At 41.2% G+C, this 25,352-nt stretch overlaps 2 protein-coding genes across 13 annotated transcripts in view; one reads left to right on the top strand and one right to left on the bottom strand.

The window, feature by feature from the left end:
- Positions 1-20,481, top strand: part of LOC140735644 (trinucleotide repeat-containing gene 6A protein-like) — a 166,642-nt gene extending 146,161 nt beyond the window's left edge. For 7 of the 11 annotated variants that reach the window (XM_073060929.1, XM_073060937.1, XM_073060932.1 and 4 more), the window contains 8 exons: positions 327-476; positions 681-857; positions 4,252-4,392; positions 7,802-7,912; positions 8,390-8,608; positions 13,373-13,443; positions 14,474-14,613; positions 19,708-20,481. In XM_073060929.1, coding sequence (XP_072917030.1) covers positions 327-476; positions 681-857; positions 4,252-4,392; positions 7,802-7,912; positions 8,390-8,608; positions 13,373-13,443; positions 14,474-14,613; positions 19,708-20,080 — 1,382 coding nt within the window. In that variant the 3' untranslated portion in view covers positions 20,081-20,481. The remainder of the gene's footprint in view (positions 1-326; positions 477-680; positions 858-4,251; positions 4,393-7,801; positions 7,913-8,389; positions 8,609-13,372; positions 13,444-14,473; positions 14,614-19,707) is intronic. The other 4 variants (XM_073060939.1, XM_073060938.1, XM_073060935.1 and 1 more) reach the window with 1 other exon arrangement.
- Positions 20,482-20,504: 23 nt separating this feature from the next.
- Positions 20,505-25,352, bottom strand: part of LOC140735646 (interphotoreceptor matrix proteoglycan 2) — a 70,657-nt gene continuing 65,809 nt past the window's right edge. For both annotated transcript variants that reach the window (XM_073060940.1, XM_073060941.1), the window contains 2 exons: positions 22,833-22,983; positions 20,505-22,317 (listed from right to left, as the gene is read on the bottom strand). In XM_073060940.1, the coding sequence (XP_072917041.1) occupies positions 22,243-22,317; positions 22,833-22,983 (226 nt within the window). In that variant the 3' untranslated portion in view covers positions 20,505-22,242. The remainder of the gene's footprint in view (positions 22,318-22,832; positions 22,984-25,352) is intronic.

Genomic DNA, 25,352 nt, shown 5'->3' with positions numbered 1-25,352 from the left:
GATTTAACTAAATCTAATTAGTTGTGGGATGGCACCTGGGTAAATGACCATTAAAGACTGCTGGATTTGTATAAAAGTACAGTCCATTGACAGCAGTCCACCCATGAAGTCAGTATTCAACGAGGCCATCTCTGCTATGTGGCTCTCCAGCATGGAGTAGCCTGTTAACCCTGTGTTGCAATACTGTAAAGCTGGTGCGTATAGGGAAAACATATTCCGTGTGTGTTTTCTTGCAAGGTCTGAGGTATTGCACTGTGTAAATTCCATTTTAAGGTGGTACATCTACATCTTCGTGGCTTTAATACAGAGTTAACTTTCTTTTTTAGGCTTGAATCCAAACTTGAATGTACCCCTGGATTTCGGCAGTATTGTTAACCTGAAAGAGCCACAAACCCAACAGTCTCGACTAAAGCAATGGACTGCCTCGGAAAGCCTTCCTGTTAATTCCTCTCTCGATCAAAACTCCAGCAAACATGGTAAGGCATGATTAACTTTTAGGTCTGATATCAATGGTAGGTCCCTAGTCACTTAAGTAGCCCAGCAGAAAGAGTCTTTTGGCTGTTGGTTCTTGTGTCTGGGCTGTCACTTGTGTAAAGTCACTTGTAAAAGATTAAGCAGTTATCTCTCATTCTTTCCTGAATTGCCTACAGTAAACTAAAACCTGGCATTTTTCCCCTTAGGTGCTACTTCAAGTGGTCTTAGTATTTGTTCTGGAAAGTTGCTTGAAGAATCTCCTTTTGGTCATTTTGACATTTCCATGAAGTCTCTGGCCAGTCCTCCTGGATCTGTTGGAGATGGCTGGCCAAGTGCCAAATCACCCAGTGATAAGCTCTCTAGCAATGTTAATTGGCCACCAGGTAAGATGTGCATTTAGTCAGATGGAAGACAATTTTAAGTGTAAAATTTAAAATCTGAAGCCTTCTGCAATTCCTAGACCCCATTTCAGGATTCAGCGTGTTGAAATATTCCAGAAGTAATTTTCAAGATACAATACTGTGCGAAAGTCTTAGGCACCTTAGATTTTTTATATAAATTTGTTTTGATGTTTATTTTCTGTCTTCTGCATTAGTGTGAGTAAAAAAGAGCAAACTTTAGATTTCCAAACATTCATTTTCCAAAAGATTAAATGTTACACAGACTCTTTTTTGTATTTTGTTAAAGTAACATATTAAATAATAGACCACTTTTCAAATAAAAACTCGATTAATTTGTAAATATATAGCCCCGTGCATGATTAAACAACGATAACAAACAGGCACTAATGATCAATGACATAATGAGTTGAATGAACTAAACTGATTAATTGAAACAGAAACAAGTATAGAAGGACTCAAACTCAGTGAAGGACAACCACATTAAAAGTTGAGAGTGTGGCAGATGTGACAGTTTAATCTTCAAGTCGTCAATTAAGCCACATCAAGTCACAAGGTAGTCGTCCTGCATCAGCAAGGTCTCACCTAAGCAGAAATTTCACGGCACATAAGAGTTTAAAGATATGCTGTCCAAGCTCTTCTGAAGAAGCACAAAGAAACAGGCACGGTTGAGGACCTGAAACGCAGTGGTTGGCCATGGAAACTGAGTGCAGCAGACAAGAGAAAGATTAAACTGACATCCCTTCTAAATCAAAAGAAGTTGAGGACTGCTATCAGCTTTAAACTCAAAGAAACCACCAAAACCTTTACAGTCTGGAGAGGTCTTCACAGAAGTGGTCTTCATGGAAGAGTTTCTGCCAAAAATTCATTCCTCCAATATGGAAACAAAGTAGAGACTCACCTACGCACAAAAACACAAGGACTGGGATGCTGAACAATGGCAGCAAGTGCTGTCGACTAGAGTCAAAACTTGAAATTTTTGACTCAAACAAGAGGCAGTTTGTCATCATTAGAGCTGGAAAGCACGACATGGATGTCTGACTGCAGCTAACAGTGCACTGTGGAGGTTCCCTGCAGGTTTGGAGCTACGCTTCTGCAAATAGAGTTGGTGAACTGGTCAGAATTAATGGAATCCTGAGAAGTGAAAGCAGTTTCTCATTCATCATGCAATACCATCAGGGAGGCATCTTATGGATCCAACTTCATTCTGCAGCAGGACAAAGACCCTAAACACACAGCCAAAGTCATTAATAACTATCTTCAGTGAAAAGAAGGACAAGGACTTCTGCACCAGATGGTATGGCCTCCACAGAGCCCTGATCTCAACATCTCATCAAGGCCATCTGGGATTACAGACTGGGAGAGACAGAAGCAAGCATGACAGCTAAAGTCTTCAGAAGAACTGGCAAGTTCTCCAAGATGCTTGGAACAACCTACCAGTCAATTTTCTTATAAAACTGCACGATAGTGTACTTAAGAGAGTTAATTTAAACACAAAGGGTGGTCACACCAAATATTAATTTTAATTGGGTTTCCTGTTTACTGCTCTTTATAGTATTTTCTTTATATTTAGAAACTTCATTATTTTTGAAAATGTCCTCACTTAACATAATTTTTTTTAATTGTGCCTAAGGTTTTTGCACTGTGCTGTATGCTAAATTACAGGGACACCTTGTGGCACATAATAGTACTGCATTTTGTGTGTGTCTGGACATTGTTCTTCCTCACTGTGGCAGTCAGCTGGAGCATCAAATATCTACCAGAAACTTGGCTCTGCAGTTTGAACCTATTAATATTTAATTGTGCATGTAGCTTCAAGTGAAAAATCATGTTTAATTCCAAATGGATTTTAATTTGCCGCCTTTATAGGGTATTTAGTAATCTTTTTAACAGTGAGGAAATAGTGAATGAGGTTTTCACATTTTATTATGAAAAAGGTGAAGAGAAGAGGTATACTGCCTAATATTTTCATGTTTCACTGCTAGATTATATAACGAGACTATAAGCAACAGAGCAAACTTCCTATCGTTTTGGCACATTGAATGCCTGGCCAAGTGCAAAAGTTAGAGAGCAGGGATTTTGTGTTGCCGCAAAGAGAGAGAGGCAACAAAATCAGGTGACTGATTGGGTGGAGGCTGGTCGAAAAGGGATAGCTAAGAGAGCATGAAGAAGGCTTGTTAATATCAGCTAATCTGTCTGGAAAAGATTTAAATAGAGGGAAAGTAGAAGAGCGGCAAAAACATGTTTTGAATTTAAATACAGAGAAAAACAATTCCTGGCAGTCTGGAATAAAGAAAAATATGGAGTAATCCCAGTAGGTTGGGCGACATTTTGATATTTGTCAATGTGTTTCAGTTGGGTCCAACCTGATCTGCTCACTACTTGCTTGGAATGCAAAAAGCATTTTTTTAAAGTTTGTCTTCAAAAGTACCGTATTTGTTTTACCTTATTCATTCCTCAATATGGCCATGATTGCCAAAGCCGGGATTTATTGCTCATTCCTAATTATCCTAGCATGCCAGGCCATTTCACAGAAAGTATGAGTAAATTTCCTCATTATGGGCCTTCAATTATATATAGACCAAACTAGATCAAATTTACTCCCCTGAAGACGTTATAAAACCAGATCAGTTTACAGGAATCGTGTGTTTTCTTGGTCCTTGTGACTTTTGTTTTAAATTCCCAATTAATAGTTGAATTTAAATTCCATAGCTTGCCATGGTGGGATTTGAACTTGGGTCTCTGGGTTGCTCACCTGGCAATTTAATGACTGCATTACTACAATACCCTTCATTGTGTGGGATCCATAGCCTTTGTTATTTTTCTAAAGTTTCTGGGTTCACAGAACTTGAGATTTCCTGTCAAACCTTTATAAGGGTTTTCTTTGATGCACCTCAGATTTTTGGTATTCAGTAGTGATTCTTTTAAAGTGATAACACCCTAGTTTCAAGTGCTAATATTTAGCTTATTAGAAGTAGCGCATATTTAATATCTTATTTAATCCTGCTTGTGTCATACATTGATTCATTCAGAAAGGTTAGTTGCGATTTCATTATTATACAGATCTGGTGAGCAGGTAGAAATTGTGTGGTGTTACATCAACTGTTTGGAGGGAATGGGCTAGATAAATTTACCACTCTGGATGGTGTGTTCTTATGGTTCTTTAAAGAGTGTTGTTATAAAGGGGGGGGGGGGAATCTAGCTAAGTGGTTGCATACCAAAGATACTAGTAAGTTGTAGATTTGTGCCTTGGCTTCTTTATGTACAGGGTTTTATATTTATAGCTTTCAACCATAGGAATTTACTGCATCTATGTATGTTTCCCAAATATGCTGCCCCTTGTATCCTAAACTTTAGTGTGTTTGGTTCTTCCGTCTAGAATTTCGTCCTGGTGAGCCTTGGAAAGGTTATCAAAACATTGACCCTGAAACTGACCCTTACGTCACTCCTGGCAGTGTAATGACCAATCTGTCGATCTCTACTGCCCGGGATCTTGACCTCCTCAGGGACAGGAACAATAGTAAGTCTCTTCCTCCCTCTGTTCTTTCAGCTGAAAGTACGTTATATAAAGTATATTTACAAGTATAGTCATTGTTATAACATAGGAAGCTTAACAGCTGGACAGAAGACCAAGACTGTTCTTGTGATGTTGATTGAAGGTTAAGTATTGGCTTGGGTATCATAATGCCAATCTGAGATAGTCCAGCAAATAGATCATTCTGCAAACCAGTCTGTGTTCCACTCACTGCCAAGGTGGCTGTCCCAAATGAAAGATATCACATATAGATGACAGTGCATCCAGCTGTGGGGTGTGTTTAAGTACTGCAGTGAATTATCAGTTAAGATTATGCTGTTGAGATTCAAAAGTGAGAATTCAACCTAGCAACTTAGACTTCAAGCCAATGTCCTGCCAGCTGAATCACATCTAATGCTTAAGAAGGCATCTGTCTTGATGCTTATTGAGGCATCAACTAAACTGGCCAATCAGTACATAATTGGCAATTCTTTGTTACGTACCCCGTAACTGGGTCACTTACCAGCAAAGATAGAGAGGTCTGTTGAAGTCTGATGGTACTATTTTTTAAAAGTATTTATTGATAAAGGGGCACAAAAATAAGATTAATGCAGACATACAGATAATATACGTCATCAATATTAAATCTAAAAGCGCGGGTATAATAATAATCAATAAGAAATAGCTCTATCGTTGTCTAGGGGATAATGTATTGTCCGATGGAAATATAACAGTCACTGTTAGTTCGTTCAAGCTGCAGCGTTTTGGGTTTTAAACTTGCCCAGGTCTTTTATGATGCCAGTCCTTTGAGTCGGGGGAGTTGATTTCCCCGTTGCTAGCTAAAAGCCGTTTTCTGTGGTTCCAGCCACCAGTCCCAGGCAACGGAACTGAACGCACGTGGCCTCCTTCAAATGGCTTCCCGCTATTACGGGATCGCTAGCGTTTCTTCTGGTGCGTCTGAGGGACTGTTCCTACAGACCCTCTTTTATCCTGACTCACAGGGTTGTAGATGTCAATCAGGTTGGGGTGATGCACTCTCTTTCTCACCCAGCCCACTTTGCCTGAGGGCGTTCAAGTAGCATAGCATCTCAATCCACAAATGTGTCTCCAAGAGACAATGGCCATGTCCCGTAGCTTTACATCGCCGGGGAACGAGGCATTCTGCACGTCTCTCTCTCACTTCCTGGGTCCCCTGACCCAACCCAATAGTGATCTTGCGATTCTCACAAAGGAGGGGGCTGCAGGCATAACATCTTAAAATTGATTTTGCTGGATGAGGGCATCACCACCAAGGGCAGCATTTCTCTCTAACTGCTGTGGAGAAGATGAAGATGAGCTATCTTATTGGATCTAATGATTATTTCCAAATCAAGATGATGTTTGTATTTGAAAATAATTCACAGATGGTGATTTTGATGCATCTACCTTCTTTGGTGGTAGTGGTCATGGGTTTGGAAGGACCTGACAGTGTAGACTAGCTAACTAAGGTAGCACTGCAGTAGTGTGGGTTAATGGCAGAGGGAATTGTTGTATGGGTTGATGGATTGGGTACCACTCAGATGGGCTGTTTTGTCTGGACAGTGCAAGACTTATTGAATGTTATTGGAGCTGCAGCTGTACATGGTAGAATAGCTTTGGAGAATTGGGAGCTTTCATTGCACAGTGATGGATACACAACCTCTTGTTGGTCCAGCTGAATTTCAGTTCAGTGGTGAACCTAAGGCAGCTGATGGGATGGTACATGGCAATGGTAGTACCATGTATGTCAAAGATAGGTAGTTAGAATATTGTTGGCTTTCGCCTGGCACTTAGATGGCAAGAATGTGAATTGCCACATACCAACTAATGTCTGAATGTTTATGTATTAATACTTGCAGATATGGATATTTCATTTGCTAATGTCTGTTGCAGTGAAGTCCAGGAGGCAATTGTGATTGGTCTCCAACACTATAACCACCTTCCTCTGCTCAAGCAATTCTAGCCACTGCAAACTGATTTTGCTTTGATGCCCATTGACTTCAGTTTTACCAGATCTCTTTGTAGCCACACATTTGTCGGATTTTTTGGTCTATGCTCAGACTAAGTCTACTATGAGACCTTGAGGCAAGTGGTTCCAGTAAAACCTAATTTTGGCATCCTTGAGCAAGTTTCTGGTTGAGGAGCCAACAGCACTTTCTATTACTTTGTTTGTGATTGGGAGCAGAATTGCATGGTATTAGCTCAATCAGATTGTTCTTCATTTTGGAGACCGAACATATCTGGAAAGTTTTCCATGTTGTTGGATAGACGCCAGTGTTGTAATTGTACCAGAACACGTATTTTAGCTTTGACTTTGGTGCTCGCGTGCTAAGCCCTACAATTGTGGAGCTGTCACTGCCTCCTATTAGATGTTTAATTCTCCCTTGTCATTTATATTTAGATTTGCAAGATAGCAGAGGATTGTCTGATAATTTGGTTGTAAGATAGCTCAGCTCTATTACATGGTTTATTGCACCCATGCAGTCTTGTGTTGCAGCTTCATGAGGCTGGGCCTCGAGGATCTTTCAATATGACTGATACTGCTCCTGGCAATCCATCTTCTGAGTAACTTTTAAATCAGTTTATTGCCTTACATGATGGCAAAAGATACAATCAGGGATAATCTGGCCAAGAAGGATGCAGACTGTGGGGAAGACGATTTTACTTCTGCTACTGGTTTTTAGATTTTAAAGTATGCAAAGTGTTGTCAGGTGAATGCATCAGATTTCCTTTCCTAAAGAATGTTATGGTATTCCTTTAGTTCCATGGTCACCATTGCAAAGGTTAGCTTTTCTTCTTATTAGAGCATTTAACTAAATGCAAATTCTGTATCTACTTTTGGTGGCATTTAATCTTGTATCACTGCATTATGAATAAAATTATAAATGATTTACAACTAGTGGCAGCAAATAATGTGCTGCAGGAGACTCAGTAGGAAAAAAGGAACTATTGACATCTAGGGTTGAAATCTTGCATAAGGTCCCTCTGGGATTGCTAGTTCAATAACAACCTGTGCATTCTGTACCTCTAGCTGGTTGGGTGTCCATTCCATTTCCTAAAGCACTGCCAATCGAAAACGGATAAATATTTAAATGAGGCTATGGGATGGAAAGCTTCTCTCAGGTTACCTGTTTGAATTGTACAACTATAGTACATATGCAGAGGTTACTGAGAGGCTTTGAGTAACAAGAATCAGAGGCTATATCACCTGAGTGACTAACGTAAAAGGAGAAGATGGGACAGAGGGATCTGTATCCTTTTGATAAAATTATACTTATGATTTTCTGTATTTTTTGCATTTCCAGCTAGGATTACACTCGTTTTATAATGTGGATGTAAATAATTTGTACCTGAAGCCTCCAGCAAATCACTGATGTGTCACTCTGTGTGTGTTCAGTAGGGTCATCCTCATCTATGAACACCACGCTGCCTTCAACTAGTGCCTGGTCCCTTGTTGGTGCCTCCAGCTACAATAGTTCCCTCAGCAGTACAGCACAAAGCACTCCAGGTAGGAATCCTAGTGTGAAACTAATCAATATAAAGCTCCTTCACCAGTTACATGTGTGCGTAAAACTCTTGTGGAGATCTCTTTGCATTGCATTTCACCTGCAAGGCATGACATTGTAGATGAAGCTGCTCTTTTGATTGGGGAGAATTTGAAAAATAAGGCCATTTCATTAATCAAAAAAAAACAAATGTATACCCTGCAACAAGTAATCCAATAGTCATCCGCTAGGAAGTGGTGAGGATGGTTCTACATGGTCAGCGCCTTATCTGATAAGAGCTCCCAGATCCAGTAACCTCTTCTCACCTAAGAACCTGATACTGATAACTGCCATATTGCTACCTACATTCAGCTGATGGGATGGGGTGGTGGATCACTTAGCGAGCTCTTTAAAAAAAAATTTAAGTATATGTAGACTGGTTGTAGCATATTTGTGGTAAGAATATAGCTGATGTTTTGTATGTGTTTCCCTTTCTTCAGCCAGAATTGGTGACCCCAAGTCCACCTGGTCTCCTGGTCCAGTTACCAATGCTTCCCTTGCTCATGAACTGTGGAAAGTCCCCCTGCCACCCAAAAACACTACTGCTCCGTCCCGCCCACCACCAGGGCTGACCAATCAGAAGCCTTCGTCCTCATGGGGAAACAGCTCGCTGCGCATGGGTGGAGGATGGGGGAGTTCCGACTCCAGATACAACCATGGTAAGAAGTGGGCATCAGTCTGACTGTACTCTTTTATTGTAGTAACAGCTAATTGAGTAACTCCTGCAGATTCCTGAAACCTGGTGTTCCAGACTCCAACTCTAGTTCTTGTCACATTGCATGCATGCACACACACTCTCTCGTGCTCTCTGGCACTCTGAACCATTGGGATTTCTGGACATTCCGAATCTAGATTATCCAAGTTTTATTGTTCTGATATTTTGCACTTGGTAAAACTCCTTTACGTTACTCACTCTTTCATTCCTCTCATGACTTCTAACTTCTAAAACCGTTAAATATAGGAGCAAAATTAGGTGATTTGGTCCATCCAAGTCTGTTCCACCATTTCATCATGGCTGATCTAATTTTCCTCTCAGTCCCAAATGACTGTCCTCTCCCCATATCCCTTCGTGCCGTGACCAATCAAGAATCCAACAACCTCTGCAGTAAATATACAGCCTCTACAACTGCCTGTGGCAAAGAATACCACTGATTCACCACTCTCTAGCTAAAGAAATTTCTCCTCATCTCCGTTCTAAAGGACACCCGTCTGTTCTGAGCCTCTGTCCTCTGGTCTCATCACAGGAAACATCATCTCCACATCCACTCTATCAAGGCCTTTCACCATTCGATAGGTTTCAATTAGTTCACCCCTCATTCTTCTGAACTCTAATGAATACAGGCGCAGAGCCATTAAACACTCTTCATATGACAAGCTATTCGATCTTAGAATCATTTTCATGGACCACCTTTGAACCCCGTTCAGTTGCAGCACATACTTTCTAAGATAAGGAGCCCAAAATTGCTCCCAGTGCTCCCAGTGAGGCCTCAGCAGTGTTATATAAATTATCAACATTACACCCTTGCTTTTATATTCTAGTCCATTTGAAATGAGTGTTGACATCACATTTGCCTTCCTCACCACAGTCTTGACCTACAAGTTAACCTTGAGGGAATCCTGCACAAGTCCCTTTGCATCTCAGCTTTGCAATTTAGAAAATAGTCGACCCTTTCATTTCTTCCACCAAAGTGCATGACCATACACTTCCCGTCACTGTATTCCATCTGCCACTTCTATGCCCATTCTGTTGCCTCTCTACTTCCTCAAAACTACCTGCCCTTTCATCTATATTTGTATATAACATAAAATGGATTGGTCCCAACACAGACCCCTGTGGAACACCACTAGTCATCGGCAGCCAACCAGAAAAGGCTCCCTTTATTCCCACACTTTGCCTGCTGTCAATCAGCCATTGTTTTATCCATTCTATAATCTTTCCTGTAATACCATCGGCTTGTAGATCGTTAAACAGTCTCATGTATGGCTCCTTGTCAAAAGCCTGCTGAAGATCCAAGTACACAACATCTACCAATTCTCCTTTGTCTATCCCACTTGTTTGTTCTTCAAAGAATTCCAACAGATTTTTCAGGCAAGAATTTCCCTTGAGGAAACCATGCTGACTACAACCTATTTTATCATGTGCCTCCAAGTACCCTGAGACCTCATCCTTAATAATCGACACCAACATCCTCCTAACCACTAAGGTCAGAGTAACTGGTCTATAGTTTCCTTTCTTCTGCTTCTCTTCCTTCTTGAAGATTGGAGCACCATTTGCAATTTTCCAGTCTTCCGAAACCTTTCCAGACCCTAGTGATTCTTGAAAAGTCATTACTAATGCCTCCACAATCTCTTCAGCTACCTCTTTCAGAACCCTGGGATATACACCATTTGGTCCAGGTGACTTATCTATTTTCAGACCTTTCAATTTCCCAAGAATCTTCTCCCTAGTGATGGTAACTACGCACACTTCATGACCCCTGCCACCTGGAACTTCCAGAACACTGCTAATGTCTTCCACAGTGAAGACTGATGCAAAATACATGTTCAGTTCCTTTGCTATTTCCTTGTCCCCCATTACTACTTCTCTAGCATCATTTTCTAGCTGTCCGATATCCACTCTCGCATCTCTTTTTACATGTTAGGTATCTGAAGAAACTTTTGGTATCCTCTTTAATATTAGTCACACCATGCTTGACCTTTTGATTCCTATCTTTGTCTGCGGTCTTACCAATATCTGCCTCCACAACCTCTCCACTAACTGTCCTGGTTGATTCCCACCCCCCTGAAACTCTAATTTAAACACTACCATGCAGCAGTAACAAACCTTCCCACCAAGATGTTAGGCCCCCCCCCCCCAGTTCAAGTGCAAACCATCCCTTCTGAACAGGTCCCACCTTACGTGGAAGGGAGCCCAATGATCCAAAAATCTTATGCCCTCCCTCCTACACCAACTCCTTAGCCACGAATAATCTTCTTAGTTCTGGCTTCACTAGCACGTGGCACAGGTAGCAATCCTTGAGATCACAACCCTGGAAGTCCTGCCTTTTAACTTGGCACATAAGTCCTGTCCCTATGCAGAACCTTGTCACTTGTCCTACTCATGTCCTCTGGCTGTTCACCTGAGGACTCGATCTGAGATGTCTTGGACTCTGGCATCTGGGAGATAATGTACCATCCGGGAATTTCATTGTTGCCCACAGAACCTCCAGTCCTCCTCTACCTAATGAATTCCCTATCACCACAATGTGCCCCTTCTCTCCCCATTCCTTCTGAGTCACAGAGTTGGAACTCAGTGCCAGAGACCTGACCATCGTGACTTTCCTCTGTTAGGTCAACCCACCTATCCCCCAACAGTTTCCAGAATGATATATCTGTTGTTGAAGGAGATAACCACAGGGTGTCTCCTTAACCCCTTTCCTCTTCCTGACTGTCACCCAGTCTCCTGTGTCCTACACCCTGGGTGTAACTACCTCTCTCTATGTCCTATCTATCAACCCTTCAGCTTCCTAAATGATCCAGAGTTCACTCAGTTCCAGCTCCAACTTCTTAACAAGGTTTGTTAGAAGCTGCAGCTGAATGCACTTCCTGCAGTTGTAGTCATCAGAGACACTGGAGGTCTCCCTACCTTCCCACATCCCATCAGAGGAGCATCGCACTAGCCTGCCTGGGATCTTACTGTCCTGGCTGAGCAGATAGTAGGAAAGGAAGGAGAAAAAACACTTAGCCTTGAGCTTTTCCTTTCTTTGCATTCTCTGGCTGAAGCCTTGAGTAGCTAAAGCCTCAAGATCACTACTCTGACTCTGTCCACTCCAACAATGGCCACTGCGCTTGCCTCTGCCTTCCTTTAATTTGCTTTTGCTAATCAATCCCAAATGTGAATCGGTTGTTGGTCAAGCCTCTATTACGTTGAAGCAACTGCTCCCTTTTCCACTCAGGCAATGTGGAACCTGAGTGAAATGCCCTCCTCTCAAAACTTCCAATGTCCAGATTAGTCGCTGTCTAAGCTCTATAAACCAAGTACTGATATACAGTCGGCCCTCCTTATCCGCGGATTCTACCAACCACAGATCAGGAAAACCTGGAAGTTCTCTCTCCAGCACTCGTTATTTAAGCATGTACAGACTATTTTTTCTTGTCATTATTCCCTAAACAATACAGTATAACAACTATTTACATAGTATTTACATATTATTGGGTATTATAAGTAATCTAGAAATGACTTAAAAGTACAGGCAGTCTCCGGGTTATGAACGAGTTCCGTTCCTGAGTCCGTCTTTAAGTCGGATTTGAAGTGGGAACAAGTACATCCGGTATTATTTAGCATCAGTTAGTCAAACGTTTTTCTTAGTATATAGTACATATTTTACCTTTCTATGCATATAAAACACTTAAGAAACATACATATTTCAATAATTAAACCACTGCGTTGCTTAGTAATTTGTAGCTTTCATCGGGGCAGTGCCTTTCACATGCTCCATTAAAATTGTTCCGATCGTTGACCGACTGTAGCCTAACGCTTTTCCAATGACCAATGGCGTTTCACCTCTTTCCGATCGCTTTTTTACTTCCACTTTATTTTCAATTGTGATCGTGATTATTTTCATGAACAGAAACACTGCGGATTCAGAGCTGCACGGTGGTCCTAAAGACCACTGCTGTGAGACAGGTTAAATGAAGTCCGGGGTTCCTCTGGGTCCTAAAGACCACTGCACTGAGACAGGTTAAATAAGGGACTTGAGCATCAGCGATTTTTGGTTGGGGGGGGGGTCTCGGAACCAATCCCCCGCGGATAAGGAGGGTCGACTGTATTGTAAATCTTGGCTGAAAAGATCCTTGCTTTAATTTCCTTTCTCTGTGCAGTTAGTTGTGCTGTGGAGATTTACCGATTACATAATCATTCTTGGAAACTTTCTTGATAATTGTTGGTTAGTCTTATACATTATACAAGTCTATCCAACTATCTGGAAATCCTGATGGTAAGGCATCTAGCTCACTGTTTGCTGATTCCCATTCTCCATTAATGCATCAGAGTCCAGGTTTCTGCACTCCCCTGTAATTCACCTGGTTCTGTTTCCTGTGTCCCTTGCCCCATAGCTCAGCTGGTTCAGTTCCTTAGAGATTTGCCTGGTTCTGTTTTCCACACCCCCTTTTAGCTTACGGGTTTACTGGGAAATCTTTCTTTCATAACATTGAAACAATAAATGAATAACATCCATTAATCTGGACAATATGCTGGTCCAGCATTGCTGAAGTCCTTCACATGCAGGCACAAGGTACATTTTACTGCCATTTGTTGATTTTAGATGCATTTATTTTTAGTAATGCTGGTTTTGGTCGTTAATTTAAGTGATTTAACTTTGCTGGGCATGTGATTAGGAGTGATGCAGCGAGTTCATTACATCCTTTTGTTGGATTTTCTGCAGGTCCTAGCTGGGGCGACATCAGCTCAGGGAGAATAACAAATTGGCTTGTTCTCAAGAACCTCACGCCTCAGGTAAGTGAATGCATTTTATTCAAGCAATCCTGTGCACAATAATTCACCTGTCAGTCCCAGCACAGATAGAGTTTCGATTTAAACTGAAAAGCTGACAGCCGTTCAGTATCCTTGGTTCACCATTAAGAAAATGCATGAGAGACAAGTTTGTCTTGTTTGCAAGTTGGGAAAGGAAAAGGTTGTTAATATGTTGCAGCTTTATAAATGTACTGCAAGCATCATTGTAATTTACAAGCAAAGTAAACCTTCACTTTTTAAATCTTCAAAATGATCTGCACCATAACCCATTCCCATTCTCTTCTAGCACTCCAAAGGCATGGCTTTCTGAATTAAGAGCAATTTCACGCACAGATTGACAGCATTCTGTTACTTTGTCCAGATGTCCTTATGTGATTTGAGATAAGCATCACCAACTGTCCAGTTTTGCCTTCCCACTGGGACATTTTCCAGGTCATTGGATAGCCGGATGTCTGGATGATTAGATTATTTCTCTAGCCCAAGAGACTTAACTAACTTAACAAAGGTTAATGGAAATTGTAGCTCATTATCACAGTGTGCAGCTCAGCAGAATGCAAATCTGAACATGCTATAGTCCTCCCTACATTTTGAATTTCTTGGTGAACTGGGTTATGTTTTCTACTTTGGAAACTACTCATCGTACTTTCTATTTTAAAGCTCATCCATGTTGGTGTGTTTTCTGGAATATAGAGTTCAGCTTTGCCTTCAGTTCTGGTCTTAACTACCTTCTCTCCACTAGGTCAGCCATGCCTTAGCTGCCTAAGCTGTAACTCTTTAATTTCCTCCATAAACTTCTCCACCTCTTTTTTACAAATCCTTCTCAAATCTACTTTATTTTGACCTGTTGGTCATCTGTACATTTTGTTCTTCAATGTTGACCATTAATCATTCCTGTGTATCACCTTTGGAAGGATTTGCTATACAAAACCTCCATATAAGTGCAAGTTGTAGACATTTTGCTGCCCTGTATTAATCTCGCTGAATGGACTCTTGCTGTGTCTTTAACCTTCAGATTGACGGCTCCACCTTGCGTACACTGTGCATGCAGCACGGCCCACTAATAACATTCCACCTTAACCTGCCCCATGGAAACGCTTTGGTATGTTACAGTTCGAAAGAAGAGGCAGCCAAGGCACAGAAATCTCTGCACATGTAAGTAGCACCTGAGCTTGACTAACGGATGTATGTTGGGAATTTTGTTAATTTCCAAGAAGGGGAAGGGATTTAGAAAGTACATAAATTATCTTGTGAAGCAAGAAGTTTGAATCTTAATCTAGCTGAGCCTAAGGTTTGCATTGATGTGCGGGTTTTGGACATTTATTTATACAGCGCTGGAACTCGTATTTGATGCAGAGTTGTTGCCTATCACCGAAAGCATTAGTCAGCAAATTATTTTAATAATATTTAATTTAGAAACAACATCAAGTGAAATATGTGGGGGGAAAAAGAAATATATATTTCTGGTCTCCGTGTTACAGGATGTGATATTACTTGAGAGGGTCAGAGGAGATGTGCAATGGATGCAGTTATTCAGTGATTGTCTTCTTTGAAGCTTCTATTAAGATATCCACCTTCTCCAAGCTCTTTGATATAAGGTTTGCTTTCTTTTAACAACAGATCACTGCAGTATTGAGTCTAAATTGGAGAAAGTCTAATTGTGATGACGTCAGAAAGGATCTGGCAGGTTTAGATTGTAATAAATTGTTTTCTGGCAAAAAGGGATGCTTGCTTATTGGGAAGTCTTCAAAAGTGTGAAAAATTGAGAGTGCAGAATTTGTATGTTTTTGTTAGAATAAATGGCAAGGCCTTTAGGGAACCTTGGTTTTCAACAGATCCTGGTTAAGGAGTACGTGCCAAGTATAAGCAGCAAGGAATAAATGAGGTGCTTGAGGAGTATCAGAAATACAAGAGAACACTTGAGGGAAATCTCTAGGGCTTCTGGAGATATATTAAGAGCAAAAGCAAAGCATTTGAAAATCAGCATGGTTGTCTAGGCATGGAGCTGACGGATCTTAAGTAGATTTTTTGCATCAGTATTTAGTCGGAAAAAGAACATGGTCTATAGAACTGAGACAAAATAGTAGTGAGGCTATGGACCATATGCGGATTACAGAAGAGGAGGTGATTGCTGTCTTGAGGCAAATTAAGGTGGATAACTCCTTGGGGCCTGACAAGGTGTCCCCTTAGCCGTGGGTGAGATGCTGAAGGACTGGAGGAGTGCTAAAGTTGTTCCATTGTTCATGAAAGACACTGAGAATAAGATACGAATTTATAGGCCTATATGCCAGATGTCAGTAGTGGGTAAATTATTTTGAGGTATTCTAAGGAACAGTATATACCGTAGATTCCGGATTATAAGCCGCTACTTTTTTCCCACATTTTGAACAGCTTTGAACTCTGCGGCCTATAATCCAGAGCGGCTAATACATGTTTTTTTTTCATGCCGCCTCGTAAACATTTTGCCTCGTAACAGTAGACCAATAAAATTGATGAGTAGTTCACAGAGGTCCAATGAAATTGTACGATAAATCAAGCGCACTTTCACAATTAAATTATTGTAAATCAGTCATTTGTACTCACCCTCATCAACATGGAAAATACTCGAAGAAAAGCAAGACCCGAGCGCGTCAGACCCGATTAGACCCGATCGCATTGCGCAAGCGCGTCAGACCCGATTAGACCCGATCGCATTGCGCAAGCGCGTCAGACCCGATTAGACCCGATCGCAATGCGCAAGCGCGTCAGACCCGATTAGACCCGATCGCATTGCGCAAGCGCGTCAGACCCGATTAGACCCGAGCGAAAACGCTGCTTTTAAGTTAAAGTCGATCAATAACTTTTCCTGGTAGGCTGCAGTATATATATTTTTACCAGTCGCTAGGAGATATTGGAATGTTGTTCGTGCTGTTCAGTAAAAAAGTATATGCAACGTAATTTGTGTTACCGATACGTATGTATATTTAAAAGTAGCGGTGCGGCCTAAAATCCGGTGCGGCCTTTACAATTAAAAAATTGATTTTATTTCTAAAATTAGAGCCTGCGGCTTTTAATCAGGTGCGCTCTGTAGTCCGGAATCTACGGTACTTCGATAGACAGGGCCTGATTGGGGATAGTCAACATGGCCTTGTGTGTGGTAGGTTGGGTCTAGCCAATCTTAAGAGTTTTTCGAGAACATTACCAGGAAATTTGATGAAGGAAAGGCAGTGGAAATTGTCTTCATGGTCTTTAGCAAGGCTTTTGACAAAGTTCTGCATGGAAGGCTGGTCCAGAAGCTTCAGTTGCTAAGTGTTTAGGATAAAGTAGCAAATTGGATTCAACATGGGCTAAACAGGAGAAGTCTATAGAGTGGTAATAGATGGTTGCCTCTGTGACTGGGGCCCTGTGACTCGTGGTGTGGTGCGGATATCAGTGCTGAGTCTATGGTTGTTTGTCATTTATATTAATGATTTTGATGCATATAAATGTGAGGTGTTGCACTTTGTGGTGACTTGCACAGTAAATGGTAGAGCACTGAAGAGTGCGTAGACCAAAAGGATCTGGGAATACTCTATGACGCCTTTAAGTTCCAAACATTCCCTTCATACCTTGTCTTACCCTTCTTCTCAGGCATTTGAACATGTAGCCCATCATGTTGCGTCAGTCTGGCTTTAGTCACGTTTTGAGGCAAGCCTTGATAATTGTAAATGCTTGGTCATTTACTCAATTTCCTTCTTTTGTGGTATTGTCTTACTCTCTTTTACTGACCAGTCCAGCAGTTTGGTAGATTTTCAACAAATCAAACCAAAATGAAGACAAAAGAGCGTTCAAGGCAAGTCAGGGAAGTGATAATAGAGAAGCACAATCTGGGGAACAGTCCAAGACCATCTCAAAGGCAGTGAATATAGCTTGGAGCTCAGGGCAGTCCATCATGAAAAATATCAAACCACAGCCACGCTGTCACCCCTCTAAACTTAGTCGCCAGAGAAGAATGGCACTCGTAAGAGAGGCTAATGTGATACCAACAGTCACTCTGAGTGAGCTGCAGAACTCAGTGGCTACAACTGGAGATAGGGCAAGGCCTTGGCTCCACAATCTCCAAGGTCTTGCACCAAAAGGGAATTTATGGAAGGATCCCTGACTAAAGTAAAGCATATCCTTGCCTGCAAAACTTCGCAAAGCATAACATAGAAGATACTGTAAAGATGTGGAAGAAGGTCTTGTGGTCGTATGACAGACGGACAGACATACTTTATTGATCCCGAGGGAAACTGGGTTCCATTACAGCTGCACCAACCAAGAATAGTGAAGAAATATAGCAATATAAAACCATAAATAATTAAATAATAATAAGTTAATCATGCCAAGTGGAAATAAGTCCAGGACCAGCCTATCGGCTCAGGGTGTCTGACACTCCGAGGGAGGAGTTGTAAAGTTTGATGGCCACAGGTAGGAATGACTTCCTATGACACTCAGTGTTACATCTCGGTGGAATGAGTCTCTGGCTGAATGTACTCCTGTGCCTAACCAGTACATTATGGAGTGGATAGGAGTCATTGTCCAAGATGGCATGCAACTTGGACAGCATCCTCTTTCCAGACACCACCGTCAGAGAGTCCAGTTCCACCCCCACAACATCACTGGCCTTACGAATGAGTTTGTTGATTCTGTTGGTGTCTGCTACCCTCAGCCTGCAGCCCCAGCACACAACAGCAAACATGATAGCACTGGCCACCACAGCCTCGTAGAACATCCTCAGCATCGTCCGGCAGTTGTTAAAGGACCTCAGTCTCCTCAGGAAGTAGCAACGGCTCTGACCCTTCTTGTAGACAGCCTCAGTGTTCTTTGACCAGTCCAGTTTATTGTCCATTCGTATCCCCAGGTATTTGTAATCCTCCACTATGTCCACACTGACCCCTTGGTCAGTGTAACTAAGGTCACACTGAGACTAAAGTGGAATTTTTTGACCTCAACACTAAGTGGTACGTGTGGCATAAATCTAATATGTGCATCAGCCAGGTGACACCATCCCTACTGTAATGTATGGTGGAGATAGTATCCACCATATGGGGATGCTTTTTAGCAGCAGTGACTGGAAATCTGGTCAGGATTGATAGAAAGATCAATGCTGCTAAATACAGAGAAACCTTAGATTAAAAACCTGCTGCAAGCTTCTACCAAAAAGCTTAAACTGTGGAGGAATTTCGTCTTTTAGCAGGACAATGACCCAGAGCAACCATGGAATGGCTCCAAATGAAGAAAATTGATGTCCTTGAATGACCCAGTCAGAGTCTTGACCTTAACCCAATCAAATATCTCAGACAAGACTTCAGGATCGCTGTCCATCGCCACTCTCCAACTAACCCAGCTCAGCTTGAGCAATTTGGCAAGGAGGAATAGACAAATCTTGCTCCATCACATTGTACAAATCTAATAGCGATTATCCAAAAAGATTATTAGCTGTAATAGCTGAGAGAGGTGGTTCAAGGAGGTGCGGTAGCATTGTGGTTAGCACAACATTTTTCAGTGCTAGTGACCCAGGTTCAATTCCCATCACTACCTGTAAGGAGTTTGTATGTTCTGGCCAAGACCATGTGGGTTTTTATTAGCACCTCAGGGTGCTCCAGCTTCTTCCCACAGACCAGAGACCTACCAGTTGGTAGGTTAATTAGTCATTGTAAATTGTCCCATGATTAGGCTAAGTTTACATCGGGGTTACTGGCTGGGCAGCTTGAAGGGCCAGAAGGGTCTTTTCTGGGCTGAATCTCAGTAAATAAATACAATAAAATAAATACTGAGCAAAGTTTATAATACTTATAAACTGCTGATATTGCTGTTTTTGAAATTTTAGTTTTTCATGCATATTCAGTTTTTTGGGTTCTACTGTGGGGGAAGAGCCTATGATTTACAAAAATTATCAGTTAAATTAATCAATCTCTGGTTGTAATACTCAATTATGTGAACAAAGGGTTGGGGGCTGAACACTTTTACAAGGCTTTGTAAATTAATAGCTTTTCATGTAAACCTTCGGTAACATAATACTCCCCTTCAGCCTTTCTTTTCCTAGCCCTGAACCTTGTTTTTCCACTCCTGCCATTCCTGTTTTTAAAAACTTACAGCACAGTTGGTGTTTGCTTATTATCAATGCAGAACAGATCTAGTAGTTCCTGTTTCTCTTCCACTTGTCCATGGCTTTATGATGAAATGGGTATTTTTATTGCATTCCAGGTGCTGAATGTTTATTTGATTGATTTCCCTTTTGACTTCCAGGTGTGTTTTAGGGAACACTACCATTCTTGCTGAGTTTGCCAGTGAAGACGAGATTAATCGCTTCTTTGCACAAGGCCAGTCGTTGACGCCCTCTCTGGGCTGGCAGTCTCTGGGATCCAGCCAGAACCGTATTGCATCCATTGACAGTTCCCACCCATTCTCAAACCGCAATGATCTCAGTCACTGGAATGGAGCTGGGCTGTCAGGAACTGGTAGTGGAGACCTCCATGGCACTTCACTTTGGGGTACTCCTAATTATTCCACTAGCCTCTGGGGAACCCCAAGCAGCAATGATATGCGGGGAATCGGCAGCCCATCCCCCATAAATGCTTTCCTCCCCGTTGATCATCTTGGAGGTGGAGAGTCCATTTAACTTTACATGACTCAAACTGTGACCTCAACATGAAAAGCAGCACTAATCGGACTTTTCACCTACAACACAAGAGAGTGTGAGACAGAAAGAGAGAGAGAGAGAAGGAGAAAAGGGGTCACCTGTGGAAATGTTCCGTTCTGCACCTTTATTTCCACTTTCTTTTAGCCCAGAACATATCAGTTTTAATACTTGAATCATGCAGGCCAATAGTTTAAAAAATGTGAAAAGTATATATTTATACTTCCAGATAGTGCTATCCATGGAAAAAAACTGCTTCAATTGAGCTAGTTGTGTGCACTCATCATGTCTGTTCCTTAAATTCCAAAACTATTTTGAGTTTGGTGATGTTGGGAGTGAGCTGTTAAATCTGCACTGAATACTGTCTCCCTGTCCAATTGGCAATAGGGCGGGGTGGGGGGTGGGGTTGGGGTGGAGGGTGGAGAGGGTAGTTCAAGTGTAAATGTTTACTCAAAAATGTTCTTTTAGCAAGGAAATAAATGGCAAAAAAGTGTGCTCTTTAATATGCCTTGACATGTACTTACCGTAATGTGGTATTGTAGAGCAAAGTTATCATTACTGAGCTTGCAGTTTCAAAAAGAAGTATTGCACCAACCTGCTTCTTTTCAAAACATTTTAATAAGATTAAAGAAAACCTAAAGAATTTAATCTCTGCAGTGTGACACTGTGGCAACAGCTGTGACTTGCAACCCCACCCTGCAAGCCAGGAGGGTACAGCACTTTCAATAGAGCTTTCATTTTTTTTGGAGGTGCCCTGGTTGTGCCCTCTTGTTTACAGACTTCTGAGGGGAAATGTTTACTCTTCCATCATAAATGAAAATAATTTTTTTTAATTAAAAAAGAAAATTGCAGATGAAGATGTTCTATCTCTGGGAATATTGAACAGTGTTTTGACCATGTTCTTTTTTTTTTCTATTCCTCTATATCCTGAAACGAGAAAGAGCATGGTTCTCAGGAAATAGTTCCCTCCCCCTCCCCCTCTTTCCCATGTTAGAAACTTATGGTAGCTTTGTGTAGGACACCCCCTCTCCAACTTTTAGCACTGAATTAAACTGCTCTGTAAAATTACCATTGTTTTATTTTTGCCAAGTTAACTGCTTAAAGCCGGAGTTTCCAGCTATTGCTTTGAAATTGCTGTCATTTTATGATGAGTGAAGGTGAATTTTGCTGACATGTTGTAGTATATATACTTTATTTCCACCACCCCCTTCCTTTATATTCCCATTATCGAGTGGCTAAATGTATTTTGCTATTGTGACTGTCCAATTGACTGTTGTACTTAAAAAAAAATGGCTGAGATCTGTAACTATGCATACTGTGATCAACTCTAGTGGTTCACAGAATCATACTGTCATCCATAAGAGGCCGTTTTAATGTTAGAATTTGCATATAAAAGAGTTAAACAGAAAACGAGTTATTTTACATTTTGATTTTGTCACAAAATGTATTCATTCAGTGAGACAAACCAGGACACGATTTTAACAATGCAGACAATGCCACCATTTCATTGCCTTCATTTTAACTGTCTGTTGGAAGATGCAAACAAGTCAGTGGCTTTTTAACTGTTTACAAATAGAATGTGATTGTAAAATGTATAATTTGGTTGTGTTGGATTATGAAGTTACTTCAAATATTAATAAATCATGTTTTTGGCTGCTCAGCATTTCTCCCCCTGCCCTTCCATTGTTTCTTTGGTGTTGTGATTTATCATTGGATGTCACTGTCTGTCTCACTTGTGCAGCATCATAATACATACTTAAAAGCTGAGGACATCCTTTAAGTTTGAGAAGAGCAAGCCCCACCCTTTTGCAACCCTTCTTAGAGTGTGTGCTCACTTCTATGATAACCAAAGTAAATGGCTCATCATTTAACACAGGCCTGAGGTCAGAGTGCAGAATCCAGATGGTGTGTTGTTTAATCTGAGGTCAGAGCCTTGTTTCCACAGGAAACTAATACTCACGGAAGTGACATTAAAATCCAGACCCAAATGGGCTGGCTAATTGTTTTTACACAAGGTGGCCAATTTAAAAACATGGAAATATCCACTATGAGGCTGCCTAACTTTACCCAACCCCCAAAAAAATAGGCCTGACCTTTATAAAAGGGGGTGATGAAAAAGGGTGATGAATGTTTTCTATTGCTATTTAGGCCGTCCAATTTCTTTCCATGCTCACAAGTTCCATCCCTTCATAGTATGAGTGTGGCCGTCTGGCTTTGAACTGAAAGAGAGAATTTAGATTTTTAACATGAAGTCCACAGCACAAACAGGCCATTTATTCCAACAGCTAGATTGGTTTATGCATCCTGACTCCTCCCATTACAAATCAGCATGAATTTCACATTCAGTAATGTAAAGATTACCATTATATTTGTTACTGGCAATTGTGTAATTCATCCCTCTGCCACTTCCCTTCGAGCTCTCACCACATCTGGTAGATTGAGAATTCTGCAGGCCGTAGCCTCAGATGAAGTAGCTAATCTCACTCACGATTCATGGTCCCTTTAAAGCTATCTCTAACATGTGGGGGAAGTCATTCTGCTGAGATGTAGGTTAATTGAGCAAATTTTGCTGTGGTGATTTGGATTAGCAGGGTGGTGTTCTATCAAATGTCAGTCTCAACACTCAAAGGGTGAACTCAACTATGCTCCTCTTATTTCTTGTCCTCAATGCTACTTGCACGGAGGAACACCAAGAAAAGTGTCACAAATACAAAGGGACTGATGTGATACTCACCGGCCTTTCCCTGCCGAGTTGGTACAGGATTGGGAAGGGTGACCACCGGAAGGGTTCACCAGGCCAGCTGCAAACCGACATATCACTGGCTTTCCCTGAGTCTCCCATGTACTCGTTGATGCTGTTAATACTAGCATCCAGATTTTGTAAACTGCAGTGAAAAAAACAAACATCACTAGACATTCTTGGCATTGACTGTTAAGAGTGCTACTGTTCCCAAATTGACAACATAATGCTTAACAACCTATCAGCATTTGTATATCAGTTTACAACTGGACAGAAGGTAACGATCAAGCAAGGGAGACCGATGGTTTGTTTCTTGTATCTTTCCATCTCCCACCCACCTCCCACATTTTAGTTTTTTTTCTCTCTCCTTTTCCCCGTTCGCAGCTTCTCCATCTTATTCCCTCAGTGCAACAAAATTAGCACGTGCTGGATCTAGGTTCAAAGGTCTCTTTGTCTCATAATGATCAGGCATGTGGGGCTGGGAATCCTTGCTCGGAAGAAAGACATACGGTTTATAGATTGCAATAAACATAAGTGAAACAGAATTCTTAATGCGCTCATCAGTTCAGACAGCATCTCAGAATCGGGTTTAATATCTTAGGCATATGTTGTGAAATTTGTCTTTGTGGCAGCAGTAGAATGCAATACATAGAAGAAAAATGAATTACAGTAAGTATATTAAATAGATAGTGCAAAAATAGTGAGGTAGTGCTCACGGGCTCAATGCCCATTAAGAAATCTATGAAGAGAGAAACAGCGGTTCAGATCAAAGACCTTTCTAATTAAACAGTAATTTGTTGACTTTGTTTCTCTCTTGGAGCTGGCTGATATGCGTTCTGTTTCATTTCAGGCTTCCAGTATTTACAGGTTTTTTTCACTTTTGCTGTGTAATAAATCATAACATAAAATAAATCATTTAAGTTGGCCTTGATAAACCTGAGTGGGTGGAATTGATAGTGTAATAATTCTTGGGCACTAACACTTCCATGCTGAATTTTTGGAGACAATATAGCAACACCACCTTGATTTAAAAAGATTAAGGCTAAGGGAAAAATTGTGAGGTCCCTTTGATAACTGGTGAGCGGGTGGAAGAGCTCTTTGTCCATCATCCTCAACACCACCCGAATCACGTCACAACGGATGTTATTTTGGGATCATGGCAAGCTTCCCAACATCCACCCTCACACTGAGAATCTCAAAACAACAGCAGCAAAATTTAACAACTTATTACCCAGAGAAACCACTGTAACCCTGACAGTTACTATTAAGCAAGGATCTTTTAGTAGTGAGGTTCATTTACAGCCCTGTGTCCAAGTATGGTCTGTTTGCCAGGTTCAGGTGGGATGAAGGGTTCATTTCTGCATTGTGTAACTGAGAAGGGAATTTCTCAAAGTGTCTAGATTCTGAACTGGAAAACCCACTGCAATAGAGAAACTTGCTTTCAGTCAGCTCTGGTTTAGTTGTAGCACTCTAGGCTGAGTCAGAAAGCTGTGGATTTCCATATCCACTCACTGAATTGATCTTAAAGATCAATGCTAACATTTCAGGGTGGAATAAAGAAAAGTGCTGTACTGTCAGAGTTGTCATATTCCAGTGAGTTATGAACACTGCCTCTCCACAGCATCTTTGAGAAACAGCAAGGGAGTGTTACCCCCACAATCATCTCCAAGCCAGTCAACTTTAAGAAATAAACACTGATTATTGTATCATTGTTAGTAGAAGCTTCTGTGGGCAAATAGGTCAGTAACTTTTCAGGCAGATGTAGTGTATTAATTGGACAGTTTGAAGTTATTTCCAGAACACAAGGAGAACTAAATGACTGTTACTCTGGATCTGATGCACACACAAGAACAATAAGATAGCACAATTTTTTAAAAAGCAAATACAAATACATAAGTTAGTTTAATACATACAGTACTATACAAACGTTTTTGACATGTGTGTATATATAGCTGTGTGCCTAAGACTTGTGCACAGTACTGCATATTATATCTTTCCAGTTACCAAATAACACTTAATTCTACTAAGCTAATACAACGCTATCTGTTGTTCATCTCTGCACCTTGTGCACATCGGGCAGCAACCTTGCCGTTTCTTTAGCATTTTTGTCTGTTTTTTATGAGGCCGAGTTGCTAGTTCGATGCTCAACCCAGCATGGACGGAAAGCGTGCAAGGAGCCGGCCAGGTTCAAGCCAGGACCACTTGCCTCAAAGGCCGTTGCAGATGCTACTACACCACCATCTGGAATACAAAGCTAAGTACTCTTACTTCTGTTGTCCAATCACTTTCCTATTTCAACCTATATACAGTACTGTGCCAAAATTCTTAGGCATACTAGAGATGTATATATATATAAACAGTCTTTTGCACAGTACTGTAAATGATTGTACATCTATAAGGTGATTGACAGGAAATGATAAAGTAATTATGCCTGAGGATGTGCAGGAGTGGATTAATGGGTGGAGGTGTCGATCATCCTTACTGTTTGGGGAAAGTAACTTATTGAGGGTGGTG

Source organism: Hemitrygon akajei, chromosome 11 (genome assembly GCF_048418815.1).
Source record: "Hemitrygon akajei chromosome 11, sHemAka1.3, whole genome shotgun sequence".
Taxonomy (NCBI): domain Eukaryota; kingdom Metazoa; phylum Chordata; class Chondrichthyes; order Myliobatiformes; family Dasyatidae; genus Hemitrygon; species Hemitrygon akajei.
This window is presented reverse-complemented; position numbering and strand designations above follow the sequence as displayed.